The 15,226-nt window shown below is 25.0% G+C and overlaps 2 protein-coding genes across 2 annotated transcripts; one reads left to right on the forward strand and one right to left on the reverse strand.

Moving 5' to 3' along the window:
* Positions 1-3,712: 3,712 nt before the first annotated feature.
* Positions 3,713-8,053, forward strand: LOC141534863 (phospholipase A1 member A). Its single transcript, XM_074254470.1, has 7 exons — positions 3,713-3,831; positions 4,623-4,734; positions 5,410-5,558; positions 6,830-7,084; positions 7,186-7,377; positions 7,469-7,637; positions 7,715-8,053. The coding sequence occupies exons 1-7, from the start codon at positions 3,771-3,773 to the stop codon at positions 7,827-7,829; spliced, it is 1,053 nt and encodes a 350-aa protein (XP_074110571.1). The 5' UTR covers positions 3,713-3,770; the 3' UTR covers positions 7,830-8,053.
* Positions 8,054-8,659: 606 nt separating this feature from the next.
* LOC141535079 (uncharacterized) lies at positions 8,660-11,447 on the reverse strand. The gene is made up of 2 exons (XM_074254859.1): positions 11,000-11,447; positions 8,660-10,137 (listed from the first exon to the last, which is right to left on the reverse strand). The coding sequence occupies exons 1-2, from the start codon at positions 11,139-11,141 to the stop codon at positions 8,918-8,920; spliced, it is 1,362 nt and encodes a 453-aa protein (XP_074110960.1). The 5' UTR covers positions 11,142-11,447; the 3' UTR covers positions 8,660-8,917.
* Positions 11,448-15,226: the final 3,779 nt, after the last annotated feature.

Raw genomic sequence — 15,226 nt, forward strand, 5'->3', positions numbered from 1 at the left:
GTCATAACGTCTTATAAATTTATGAACGTTTGCAAAAACTGTGAATAATATTTGACTATTAAAAATTAATGTTTTTAACCAGTCTTAAAAATATTTGCCTAATTATTATTATTATTGATAATATTAATTATAAATAATAATAATTACACCAATTTTCAAATTATTACATCAACTTTTAAATGATTAATGCGTTACAGACAACCAATTTTTTTTTTTATCAAAAATTTACGCGCATTGTTCTGTACTATAAAAACTTGAAGTATAATAAAATAGATAAGCACATAAGTTATCAAATAAATAAAAAAAACTTCTCCAAATGTCAATGATGAAATAAAGAAAAGTATCTGCGAAAGATCGATAAAGAAATATTATGAAAAAAAAAAAATAAATAAAATATAAATAATTATCATTAGATGGAGTGTAGTATCAGGCCTAATAGTGTTGAGATATTTAAGTTGATAGTCTCCCTGATCTCCGAAATACAAATATATCTTTAATTATATTTAATTGAAAAAAAAAATAAATATAACAATAATAATAAAATAAAAATAAGAATAATGATAATAAGCTAAGTGCTGATGCTGTCGAACAATAATTCTGATATATTTATATATATATTAAGAAAAAAAATAATAATTTTATGACAGTAAAATATACTTGTGTGTAAAGTGCCGAAAGATTTTTTTTTATTATTAATATTATAATTATAAATAATTAATAACAATAATTATTAAAATTATTGTTATAATAATTTGTTTAGTCTATTGCTTTGTAGTTTAATTTTATTATCGATTTTATAATTACGTTGCAATTGTTGGATGAATGGAATTTTTTTTGTACATAAACGTTAATTATTTATAATATATCTCTGGATTAAATAGATAATTTTATTTGATATTATTCAATTTTATTATTGATTTATTTAGTTTGTATGCGGTTAAATGTAATTTCTGTAGTGTGCGTACGTGAAACTAAATCATATCTCTAAATATTAAATAATTTTTTTTATTAATTATATAGAATGATTATTTCGCTTTGATTATTGCATATATTGATAAATTAGTTTACCGATTTATTACTTTATTAATTAATTAATTAAAAAAGAGATTAAAAAATAAATAAATATATAAAATTATGAAATAGTTAATAAATAAATTGATACGAATTTTATCGGTATATTTAATATAAAATGTATCAATTATATCGACAATAAAGGAGTTAAATAAATCCAATAAAAAAAAAATATATATATATGAAAGTAATAATTTTTAAGGACAATAAATAACATTTTTTTTTTTAAATAATTTCAAATGACGATTTTTTAATTGAAATTTTTAGAGTAAAAATAGTTGTTTGTATTGCTGAATTTGAAGAAAGTGAATAAATACGTACCCGAGAAAAAAAGATTTAATACAATTATGTATAATTATATAAAAAAATTGTCCGATAAAATTGGATAGAAATGATATATAATTATTTCCCTTGAAATAAAACAAATTCGGCATGGGCAGGAATCGAACGTCGGACCTAATATTTAATTTTTTGGAGCATGAGAGAAATTTTCTCAAGACAAGAAAATTTAATTTTATCAAGAACTAAATTTTTTAGAGGAAGAGGCTGAATTTTCTCAAAACAAAAAGATTTTCTTGGCTTAAATAAATTTTCTTGGATCAAGATACGTATTTCTTAAAGCAAGAGAATTAATTTTGTTGGAATACATGAAATTTATTGTCAAAAAAAAAATTTTTTTTTCGCTCAAAAAAATAATTAGGAAGAAAAATATTTTCTTGGTTTTTTTTTTCTGTGTATAATTTTATACAATTGTATCTAATTATATATAGATGATATACAATTATAAATAAATTATATATAATCGTATCTAATTATTTAAAATCTTTTTTACTCGGGTAGGCCTTGCGTACCAAAATAGTAAATGTTATATTATGAATTATGAAGTAATGTATAATAAGCTTTTGAGAATGTCAGTAGAGGTAAAATTTTGCTTGGTAAAAGATAATAATAATAATAATAATAATAATAATAATAATACAATAATAAAATGTAAAACTTAGCGACTTCTTCTTGCCTTCGATATTGCATATATATATTAAATTTTTCAATTGCTGATTGACAATAAAACCAATTCTTTGAAAGGTGACTAACGTCAAAAGTAGAATTTTATTATAAATAATAAAATTGATATTTATTATTGTAATGATGAATGATTAATGATTAATGTTTACCGACTTGTAAAAGTAATTAATTAATAATAAAATAATGAAAATTAATCGTTAATTGCAAAAAATATACTGGATGGTTTGTTAATTATTTCATCATATAATTATGTAAAATATGTATGTACATTGTAATCTAGTTGTATTATTAAATAATACCTTTAAAATTAATTATTTGAGAATAAAGTGTAAGAAAAATCTTTTAAATTAAAAGTTTATGAATTCACCTCAATTTTATTTCTTCATTAATTTTAATTACCAAATTTATTTTTAAGAATTTTATAGTATATATTATAGTAGCTTATAATTATTTTGATAAAAAATTAATTTGATCCTAATTTGATCTTAATTATTCAATTTTTTAGATAAAAATTCTTAATTTTAATTCATAATTTAGATAAAAATATATTAGAAGTTTAAATTTAAAAAATTTTCAATTAAATTATTTTTAACACAATTTTTCTATCTAAAAAATTTCTTTCAAATAAATTTTATTTGATTCAAAATGATCAAATAAAAAAAAATGAATTTCTCACTTAAAATCAAAATAATTAAATCTTGTGATTAAATACCACAATAAAATTAGTTTGAGTCCAGTTCAATTTAAATAAAGAATAATTTTCATAAAAAAAAATAAACAACGCAACGTTCCACATGACATAATGGAATCCAGTATGCGTAAATCAAGAGTTGATAAAACCCGACTCCTGTAATTAAATGAAATATTTTTGTATTTGCCGTAAAACTTTCGACACTAATAACCACCATGCTCGCTTATTCAGGACAACAAATGACATGTCCTCCCAGTATTTAAATGCATTTTTTAATTATTAATTACATTCCATCGCGTTCATCCGCTTACTTTCCAGTGGATCTCAGTATTATGATTATTGTCCGTGCGTGATATAAAAAATCCATTTAATCATCCTTTACATCATTACATTTATTGCATAAAATTCAAAGAATAATAAAAAATGCATACTTTTTAATTTCCCACACGGCTGGTTAACAAATACAAACAATAAAATGACAACAAATAATTATAAATGATAAATAAAAAAATGAAGCGCAACGTCTCGTCATTTTGAGAAAACCAACAATGAAATAGCGATTGCATAAAAATTCAAAACGGGGAGGGCTCCTATATAAATAATAGACGGCGTACTTCCTTATCAGTATCAAGATTAATATTTACTTAATACTTTACCGCAAAATAAATATAAATTAAACCGCTCAACTCAGAACTTTTGTGTATAATTTTGTGATTTTTTAATCCTCCGAATTGCAAACAAGAGTTTTGATTAAAATAATTGATCGATTGCGCATGCGTAAGAGCTGGACCGTGAATAGGGGAAATGCCGGGACTCCCATCGTAATATACTTGTACTTTCTAAATTCTCTTGGATCCCTGATGAGTTTACATTTTAAACCGCGACATCAAACGTTAAAGAATCACGTCCAAAAAAAAATATATTTTTACCATCGGTGATACCAGACACGTCCGATGTTATATCACATACGCCGGGAGTGCCGGACATGGCGGTCACTTTTGTTCTACATCTTCTTTTTGTAACATTTTTTTTGTTTTTTCAAACATGTAAGTTTTATTTTTATTTTTATAAATATTTTGTGAATTTTTTTAAAAATAAATTTCTTCTTTTATTTTTTTACATTTGAATTTTTGTGAAGATTAACTTTTTATCAAAATTAATAAAAAAAAAATTTTTTAATGATTTTCAACAAAATTTTTTAAAAGATTAATATTTTATTAAAATAAAAAATATTTTTCTAAAAATTTTTTTGATAACAAAGTTTTATCAAAATTAATATTTTACAAAAATTAATTTGTATTTAATTAATATTAAAAAAATTACTTTGGAATAAAAATTTATAAAAAAATCACTTTTACAATTAAAAAAAAAAAAAAAAAAAAAAAATGAAATAATAATTCATAATAATGATCATAAAACTAAAAGCTCAAAGTACACTATTATGAAACATTCAATTAATTATAACCAGAATATAAATTCAATAGAAGACTGACACCAATCCGAGTGACCTTTGCCTCATTCGCGATTATCCTTTTCCTTTCCCAGCTTTTTATCTTGCCTTATCTTCATCGAGTCGCGTGTAGGGCGACAAAGACAAGGACGATAAGTCAAGGGCAAAAATCCTCAGACGTCTCGTTACATCTCAATGAATTTTTTCCGCTTTTCAATGACAATATACGTGCTCAATAACTATTTTTATTAATTAATTCTGTAAAAGTTTCAATTAATTTATTCACTAATTTGCATGCCAATGTATTCACTTATACTCAACAATTTATAATAACTATTTTATAAAAATTCTTATTTAATTAAATAAAATAGTAAATATAATTTTTAGCAAACGTAAGCGGCCAAAATAAAACTCTGAAAGATCTCTTTAATAGTACTTCTTGTGCGAAGCCTCCCTTCATCTGTCCGCATCCACAAATAGAGTTTTATTTGTACACCAGGTAATACCTTAATTTAAAATTTTAATTTAATAACAATTAATAATTGTATTAATGACTAACAATTGAGTTAAATATTAAATTTTCCAATTAAAAAATTCGAAAGATTAAAAAAAATAAATTCTTTAATAAAAAAATTTTTTATTTCATAATTTTACATAAGAATAGTTAGATTAACCAATTACTTTTTTATTAATTACAATTAGAGTGTATAACGTTGTAAAAAAAAATTTATTAAAAAAACAAACATTAAAAAGAAAACTTTTAATTTCAAGATCACGATCAACGTATGTTAAATTGAAAGTGACCTCAATACTGATGAACTCACCTTTCTCCGGGATTTGATGTACATGTTTACTTGTCTAAATAATAAGTACTTGACTTACTCTCACTAAGTACTCACTACTTATGTCATAAATAGACTCTCGGTAGTTTAAATTAAAATAATCATTTCGGAAGCATCCTTCTAAATTTTAAAATAAAACTGTCCGTCAAGTTGACGTTTTATTCACTGCAATAAATTATAAAAGAAAGTTTTCTGTGTATCCATATATTTATTTTTATTCTTGTTATTTAAAAAAAAAAAAAAAAAAAAAAAATTATACATTGAAAATAATGTTATTAAATTTTTTTAAACTCGAAAAAGTAAAGAATTTATTTACTGTTATAATTTACCAGAACGACTCAAAAAAATCCAGTTCTCCTTGACGTTCTGAATCGCCGGTCATTGGAATACACGACATTTGACCGGTCCCATCCGACGAAAATAATAATTCACGGATTTGGAGGCGGAAGGAATTTAGCGCCGAGCACTGATTTGAGGAATGGTGAGGATAAGTATTGTGATTATGGTAATTTTATTTAGATTTAATTTTTATTTAATTCGTGGGCTTTGCAGCGTGGTTATGATTATATTATTGTAAATTAATGATAATTGTAATGATATTGATTATAAGGCAATACCGGAAATTGTGCGTGAAAGGAGAAGGAATAGATAAGGTTGTCGACCGGTTAGTTAGTTTTATTAGTGAGAGTACTAGCAATTGCGAGAACTATCTCATTTAAGTTACTTATGATATTATTATTAAGTATTAGGAAATATTTAACTGCTGGGAAATTTGTAATATGTAATTATTTCATTTATGTTATTAAGCGCGTTTATGAATAGAGGAGTATGTTATTATAGTCAATTTTTGTAACGTTCAGTTCGTTTTTAATTTATTTTCTCTTGTAATATTCAATGATATATTACTGATTTAAGATTATTAAATAGATAACATTCAATAATAAATTCAGTTATATTTTTATTAAGATTTTATTTATATTTTTGAATTCTAATTATTAATAAATTTTATTTTTTATAAAATTAAATCCAAAAAATTTTAATTAGATTTTGTTAGATCTAATTTTTGTTTGAAAATTTATTCAAGAAAACAAATTTTATATAAATATTTAAATCTAATGATTGTAAATAAAAGTTAAGTATTGATTTTTCTAAATTAATAATTTTTTAAATCATAAAAATAATTGGTTAAAATAATTTTATAATTTTTTAGATAAATTCAATTAAATTTTAATTTGTTAACATATTTTTTAATCCAATGAAAATTTATTAAATTTAACTACTAATTTTTTTAGATCTAAAAATGTAATCAATGTTTAATTATACGCATAAGGAAGTATAATAAAAATTCTATTTTTTTTTCTAAGTCTAAAAGAAATTTTTAGTATGGAGAAAAAATTTTTTTTTTGCATTTTTTCACGTTTCATAAAATATGCAGAAATGCAAAAAAAAAATATTTTTCTTCAAACTAATAATTTTTTTGGACTTAGAAAAAAAAAAGAATTTTTATTATACGCCCTTATGACATCCTAGGTGGGTCCCGAGAGCCATAAGGACATATAAAAAATTTTTTTTTAATTTCTGCACATTTCAGACCAAAATACGCCGATTTCCGAAAAGAAATTTTTTATACGCCCCGATGGCTTTTCCCTGGAACCTTTTGGACACAAAATTTTTCTTTTTCTCTCAATGATATAGATTATAATTAACTAATAATTTTTCACGATTATAATAACAATTTTGAAAAATTTAAAGCGTATTTCAAGCGCGGTGACTACAACATAATAATCGTCGACTACGGATCATTAGTCCGCGAGCCATGTCTGTCGCAAATGCAGTGGGGACCAGATTTCTGTTCACAATGTATTGCTCAGTTAGTGAGGTACTTGAGAGATCACCCTCGTGGGATACCGGTCGCGAGTATCCACGTGCTGGGCTACAGCGTTGGTGCTCACATAGCCGGCTTGGTGGCGAACCACTTGCCCAATGACAAGCTGGGACGGATTACTGGTAATTAATCACCTCTCAATCCCCTCTCTGCCCTCAATATCGACAGTCGCCTCCCAAAAACGCCACAAGTTCACGCTGACGAATTTAGAAACGGCTTTCAGGTCTAGATCCGACGATATTTTTTTACATGAACGGAAACCGTTCAAGGGATTTGGACGAAACGGATGCTCACTTTGTCGACATTATCCACACCGGTGCCGGGATTCTGGGCCAGTGGGGCCCAAACGGACACGCGGATTTTTATGTAAATGGTGGTTCCAGTCAACCTGGATGTGCGACTGCTTCTATTTTACGTAATTTTCTTCCTTCACTTATTCATATTAATATTTTTATAAAAATTAGACAATTAAAAATTTTTAATTTAATTGTAATTAAAAATTACAGAAACTCTGGCGTGCGATCACACAAAAGTAACGCCGTATTATATAGAATCAATAACAACGAAGGTGGGATTTTGGGCAGCACCATGTGCAAATTTATTTTCCTATCTGACAGGATGGTGCAGCCCAAAAGACGAAGAATGGCTTCTTATGGGGGAAGATACCCCGCACACGTTAGTTTTTAGAAAAAACTAATTTTTTTTTTTTTTTTAATTAAATAATTAATTACCTGATGAAAATTTTTGCACAGCGCTCGAGGAATTTATTATCTGTCAACAAACGCACGCAAACCGTACGCCCGAGGACATCCAGGAAAAAGGCAACTCCCGAAAAATCGGAAGCAATTGTCTTACCGCCAGTATTAAGTCTGCTTAAGCAATTAATCAACATTATCATAGAATAATTAATTATAAATTATATTTTATACATTATAATTGTAGATATACATTAGGGTGTGCCAAAATGTAACTTCCTTGATGGACCTTATAAAATTGGAATTTTCAGTTCCGCTTTTGAAATCAGCTGTGTTTAGGCCTTTCCTAATATATTTTGGGGTAAGGCGATAAATTTGATTTTCATAGAATTTTTTAGCAGGAGGTTTAATTGGGCACCTCCGCTAAAAATTCAAATTTTCGCCGGAAGTGCCCAATTAAACCTCCTGCTAAAAAATTCTATGAAAATAAAATCTATCGTCTTACCCCAAAATATCTTAGGAAAGGCCTAAACACAGCTGATTTCAAAAGCGGAACTGAAAATTCCAATTTTAAAAGGTCCATCAAGGAAGTTACATTTTGGCACACTCTAATATACATTAAATAGTTTAGATTTTTATTTATGGTTCATAATTAATATTAATATAATAATAATTAATTTTTGTACTTTTGTTGTAGTTCATTTAGTACCCTGATAGCCACCTTAACTGAAATTTGCCGTCAGTCTACTGCCGAAATTTGAAGCCAACTTGACGGATAGAGTTGGAAAGCGAATGAAAATTTTCAAAATTATTATCTTGATAAATATTATTAAAAAATTTTTCTCCTGATTCAAGTTTATTTTTTTTTCTATGTGCTGAAAGTCAACTACTTTCCAGGAAAGCACTGGCTATCAGGGTAGATCTAGTATGTAATAGTTATAGATGATAATTTGTCGATATTGAATAATTTTCTATTGTAATAAAATAAAGTTAACATAAAGATCCAAATTTGAATTTAATTGTCATGAAAATTTATTTTTTACATTAAATACAATAATTATTATTACATTTATCTCACCCAAACGTTATAACCATTAAATGTGCTCAATGACACAAAGAGGGCTTCTTTTGATGACCATCATACATGCGTACATTGAATTTGAACGTAACAAATATTAAGAAATAGAGCAGTAGTGCAATAATAACTTATTTTTGGAGATCTGCATCTTTACATTTGCTCTAAATTATTTTTGTTAAAATTTACACACTTAATATTATTTCTTTATCACCAATACAGTTCAATATATATTTCTTAGATCCATCCAAAATTTTGATGAAAAAACAGATTAAACTTAATGTTATTCCAACAAACCAAAAGATAAAAAAGAAATACAAAAAATCTAGAGAAATTGGTTTGAAGCTCGCGACATATTCCGAAGTTTGTAAATTAGATATAATCCCCGCAAGTATATTAGCTTCTGTTTTAGCATTTATTCCAGAACTAACAACAGACATAAGAAATTTATCAAACTTAATTTTTAATGGCAACTCATCAGGAATTAGATAATTTCGTACACGAGTGATTATTGCATACTTAGACAAGTGCAAACTTAGTAAAGTTTTTTTAGACAATTTTTTTCGCATTAACTCTGACAGTAATGCATTAAAATAAGCGATACAAACGCTTGATGGATCTTTTATAACTTTTTCTACACACGTTCTATCAAGCAAACTATTTTCGGGTATTTTCGCCTTTACAATATTTTCGTGCTTAAAAACATCTATGTCTACGTCATAAGTTTTGAAGATTTTCTGATAATAATCATTCCGTAAATCCGACAGAGAATTTACGTTCTTTCTTAACTTTGTTTTAGACAAACCATCCACAAAATCTCCTTGAAGTGTCATTTGCATTACCAAAAAGTAAATAAATACTAAGCTGAAGAAAATTCGTAGATATAGAGAGTTTATTCTGGTGTTCAATGAAACACCGATCCACAAGCGAATTATTTCAAATGTCGTAAATAAGTAGCCTCGATCCGAGTTTGTAACTAAAATTACTGAATAGGTAATGATAGAAATTATTATTGTTCCTAGAATAAGTGAGAAGTCGAAGGATCTGTGGATTTTTTCTAAAGGCGAGAGGTATCTTTGATTGCTCGATAAGATGTATAGGCCTTCGAGGCTTGTAGGATAGCTAGATCTTAGCATCTCATATCTATTGAAATAGTAATCGGAGCTTACTGAGCACCACAAAATCTCTGTGAAATTTTCCATACGATATAAGTAATCGAAATAAATTGACTTTCTACATCCAGTTGACATTTCTGTGAGAGAAACATTGAATGTAGTCTTCATTGCTGCGATAATGTGCAATCCATCTTTAAAGCCGTCTGATTTTCGGGAAGGAATTGTAATTTTTATTTTAATTTTGTCGACATACTTAGTTCGGTCAAAATTGAAACCTTTGCAGATACTGTCTGTAAGTGGTAAATAAATAAATGTAAAGTGTTTTGAATTAAAATATCAATACGCATACAGAAAAAAAAATTAACTTGAATCGAGTAAATAATTTTGAAGAACATCCTCTTGATTTAAGGAAGTCCTTTCGCCATCAATGTTAAATGAAAAAAATTAGATCATGAAATTAATTTCTATCTAATAATTGAAGTCCTTATTTATCTACTAGTGAAGTTTAATTTATTCTTTACCGTGCAAATTTTAGAAAAAAAATTTCTAAAAATGTTTAGGCGGTAAAAACAGTTTACTTTTAATATTTTTTTAATATAATTCAATCAATGAAAATAAGTAATTGTAGTCATTTAATAATTTGATAATTAATGGATGAAAAAAAAAATTGTATTTATTAAATAATTTAATCTCTGAATTTTTTTTATAAAAGATAAACAATTTTTTTTATGATTCCGTTTTTTAAAATAAGTCGAGTTGTCAAACCTTGTGAGTTATGACATTTTTAAAAGTAGGTATCAAATAATTGGTCTTAAAAATAAATTTTATTGTTTTTAATGAATCACTAGAAATTTGAATAGCGCGCTACGCGCGCGTCTAAATTTTAACCAATAAATTAATCGTGGCCCGTTTTTTGCGAGTTTCGACCTTTGACGAACTTCAAGACTTTCATGTATTTTAATTTAGAGGATAAAAATTTTTAATGAAGTAATATTTAGCTTAAGAAAGAAAATTTATCAACTCAAAAAATCTTTAAAGTTCATTAAAAATAATTTAATTAATTAGGAAGGAATTCCTTAAAATAATTTTTTTTCGTTCAAGATTTCTTCTTTTGAACCAAGTTAATTTTTTTTATCAATATAATTAATTAACCTTCGTAATACGCTCGATTGTAAATTGCCATATAATATGATGCATTTGATACTTCTTCGACTGTTTTCCATTGATGAGGAGCTCGACTTGAATACGGATTAAAAGTATAGATAAAAGGTTTTCCTTCAGAATCAAAACACATGTAGTAACAATTCAGTATGTTCCACCAACGAGAAAATTTAAGATCATACAAAATTTTGTTTAATTCGCCAATCGAATTTTCAACAGTCGTGATAAATAAATTAATTTTTCCTTTTCCCTTCGTGAAATCATCATCAAATATCGAGACTAATAAATTATCTTGAAAATTAACAGTAACTGATTCTAAGCCGCCCAAGTGTCTACTTACACTTTCATCTGTCCGGTTGTTAATGACAGCAGCGTGATAATTCTTTTCGCAAGATTTTATAATATGTACCTGCAGAAAAAATGTTTACCCATTAAAATGAATATTAATTAACACTTTAATAACTCACCAGAATTTTTGATAGTTTAGAAAAATTATCTTCCTTTTTTTCTTCGATCATTGCCGATGATACTAAGAAACAAAAAACTAAAAACAGTAGACAAAATTCTTGCATTTTAATTATTCAAAATTTCATCATCATTAATAAGAATTATTTTTTATTCTTCATTTGAAAATTTCTAAAGCGTTCCACTAGAAAAAATTATACTTAACAAAATTTTCAACGAATTGATTGAAGCAAAAACGACTTACCATTTATTAAATGTCAAAAAATTCATTTTTGATCATTATTTGTTCCAGTTTGATATTATTTTATAAATGATAAAAATTTTATGCAAAAATAACAACAATTTATTTTTTTGTTTGCAGTAATACTAAAATTTGAAATAGTAGAACACATTTTCCACATTTAATATTATTGAATAATTGCTTTTATTCAATGCACTTATTCAATGCGTGAATGTTTCATTTGTACGCAACGTAAGTAACTTGATTTAAATAATATTATGTTAACAGGTGATCACTAGTATTACTATTACTAAATATTGAATTTAATGGCACATGCGCATAGTGAATTATTTTTGGAGATTTTTATCACTATGTTTGCTGTGAACAAACGTGTCGTAGTGTCAACAAAATTTGTTTTGCTGAGAAATAATCAAATATAAATCAAACTAAAAATTATTCTCCGATTCCGCTTTTTCTTTATTTTCTTCTTTTCTATTTTAATCGATTTATTTTTAAAAAATTAAAACACGATTATTTATTGAAGTTTATGTAGTAATATTTAATATTTTAAATTTTAAATTTTTTTATTTAAATATGATGCGTCTTTTAAATATTTTTATGTCACTGTAAAAATTTTAGTGAGTTTAAAAATACTTTTTATATATCTTAACATTACTTGAAAAAATTTGTATATAAAGTTTAACTATTGCTAAAAAAATAGTTTAAAAATTTAATTCATAAACAATTTTTATGATAACAACAATATTTATTACATAATCATCATCATTACAGTACAATAATATTAATAATAAAATTAATAATCATAAATATATATTATATTTAATATAATGAACATATCTACTTATAAACCTTAAAATGACAATGAAATAAATAAAACATACACATTCTCATAATAATTATTTTATTAATTAATAAAATAACTATAATTAATCACTTTTTAAAGCATACGCAGTTCCCATTTTTTTTAAACACCATGATTGTTAACTTATTAAATTTTTATATCAATTTTAAAATGAATCAGCAATAAAATTATGGTTAATGACGAATGATTAATGATCAATGTTCTGATTAATGATAAAGTAATCTTCGTACCATGAATTTATAAAAATTTCAGTCGGGTTCTGATCGTCGCTAAAAAATACAGCAAGGTACTCTAATTTTTTCTCTATAAATATCAATAAGAAGAGCGGGGTCAAATTATTTTTGATTTAAAAAAATTTTCAAAATTAATAATTAAAAAAAAATTTTTTTAATATTTAAGTCTTCAAAAACATTATAAATTTTATTTTAAAAAAATTTTATTCTGTTAAAAAAAAAAATCTGCAAGCTTAAAATTAAATTTTTTTTTTTTTTTTTTTTTTTTTTTTTCAAATTTCACCTCGCTCTTCCCGAGACTATTTTTTATATATAATATATTTATAAACGATTATTTATATAATAAATAATCATTACATATATGATCAAGTGCATTTATGATCGAAGTGCCTGATTCAATGGTATTTAATTGCTATAAAAAATGACCTATAAAAAATTATAGGTATTTTCCAATCACTGTACTCTTGAGCGACTATCAGTACCGATAATTTTCGACTCAATAATTATTAACAATTAATAAAAAATAAAAATAAAAAAAAATGAATGACAATTAATTAATAAATCAACAAACAAAAATAAAAAGTAATATGAGACTCTACCGTTTGTCTATCAATCTACTCTATAATTTTACACTCGGTAATTTAAACTACTAATACAAGTCGATCAACGACACACCCCCGACATAATATTAACCTTTATCTCTAATGACTTTACTCGCTACTCTAATGACATGCGATATTATAATTAAATAAAAATTGTGATAATGACAATCGTTTAATGAGGTGAGGTAAAAAAAAATCAGAAGTAGTTTTTTTTAATAATTTCCGCAATCATACGTTTGATAGTTATTATTTTATTTAATGTTTAATATTTAATATTAATTATTCAGTACTCTATGTCATATTTTTGTTAGTTGAATATTTTTATCTGGAATTATTATTTTTTTTATTAAATGTCGACGTCGAGGACAGTGACGTCGATGGATCGAGAAAATAAATCGCAAAACTAAGTGATGAAAATTAATTAAAGGCACTCTATAGATATTTATTTAGTGAAGGTACATGCGTGCAGATACGTGTAATTAAATATTTTATTTTTATTAATTAAATATCTCATTTTTTTTTTTTTTTTTTTTTTTTTTTTTATTAATAATCTTCTTCAATTTAATCTTTAATCTATATAAATACTTTAATAAAATACCCAACGTATACGATGAACAAAATAACCGACTTTTATATACACGAGTAGTGCCGTAATTTACACTGAGGTACTTATTGTGAGTAACATTAGTTTTAAGCTGGACGTAACAATTCTCGTAGAGGGTAAATAAACTTTAATGTGCATAAAAATAAATATTTTTTGAGATTAAAGCGGGGGAGTGTTATGATAATGGCGGTTGCTTCGATTAATTTCGCTCGACGCCGCTGTCTTCGTGTTACTCTAACAATTGTAAAGCTTTTTATTTTTTTAATTAATATTTATATTATTATTTTTTTTTTCCTCTTTATTTGTAATACATTAGTTATTTATTAGTTATTAAGTAAATACAGTCGTAAGATAACTAACTACGGTTAATTTATGTTTAGTTACTAACAAAACCAAAATTATAAAATTTTTGATAAAATGATTATGTCAACTTTTCTTATTATTAATGATTTTTTTGAATAGTTATCGTCATTGCTATTTATAATCATTTATACGTTATTAATTATTAAATTTCATTAGTCGATTTTTTCTTATAACTTGAAAAAAACATTTTTTTTTTCATAAACTCAAAAAAAAAATATCTTTTTTTTTATATAAACTTGAAAAAAAAAATTTTTTTTTTAAAAAATCAATATTGAAAGAAATTAATTTTCACAATTTTTTTTTAAATTATTCATGAAAAATAAAAATTTAAATTATATTTTTTTTAATGACATAATGATATTTAATAATTAATATATTTAGCATTCAAGTACTGATGAATATGATAATTTGTAAAGCTGCAGAGATTAAAGCGTCTATCAAAGTAGTGCGAAGAAATCGGTAGTTTTCATATTATTTTCTTTTTCTTCTTCCTTACTTCGTCATACACATATTTTAAATACATTTTAAATACGATTCATGTATTTTTTATTGTATTGTTTTCAATGTTTGTATAGTTAACAACATTAATAGTGATAACGATTGCAACGTTGATAAAACCGCATATGCGTTTTTTTTACTTCAATGTTATTTATTATAATGTAATTTTATTTTATTGTTTTAAATACTTCGTAATACATGTATTGTTTTAAGTAATATTGTCCGTTTGTTTTTTTATTTTTTATATTTTTTTTTTTTTGGTTTAAGAATTCGGACTATATATACGAATTAATATATCAGTATCTAAGATACTCAATACCAGCTGTTTCAGTTTATTTCTCGGGAGCAAA

This window comes from Cotesia typhae, unplaced genomic scaffold, assembly GCF_013202065.1.
Source record: "Cotesia typhae breed Kobodo isofemale line unplaced genomic scaffold, CoteBio_Ctyphae contig_123, whole genome shotgun sequence".
Lineage (NCBI taxonomy): Eukaryota > Metazoa > Arthropoda > Insecta > Hymenoptera > Braconidae > Cotesia > Cotesia typhae.

What these genes read in the sequence shown, in the direction of transcription:
- LOC141534863 (XM_074254470.1), top strand. Translation starts at nt 3,771, where the DNA reads ATGGCGGTCACTTTTGTTCTACATCTTCTTTTTGTAACATTTTTTTTG. An exon ending in GAGCACTGATTTGAGGAATG is followed by an intron (nt 5,559 to 6,829) that starts GTGAGGATAAGT and finishes AAAAATTTAAAG; the next exon opens with CGTATTTCAAGCGCGGTGAC. An exon ending in GGGGAAGATACCCCGCACAC is followed by an intron (nt 7,638 to 7,714) that starts GTTAGTTTTTAG and finishes ATTTTTGCACAG; the next exon opens with CGCTCGAGGAATTTATTATC.
- LOC141535079 (XM_074254859.1), bottom strand. Translation starts at nt 11,141, where the DNA reads ATGTGTTTTGATTCTGAAGGAAAACCTTTTATCTATACTTTTAATCCG. An exon ending in CAATCGAGCGTATTACGAAG is followed by an intron (nt 10,138 to 10,999) that starts GTTAATTAATTA and finishes TACCACTTACAG; the next exon opens with ACAGTATCTGCAAAGGTTTC.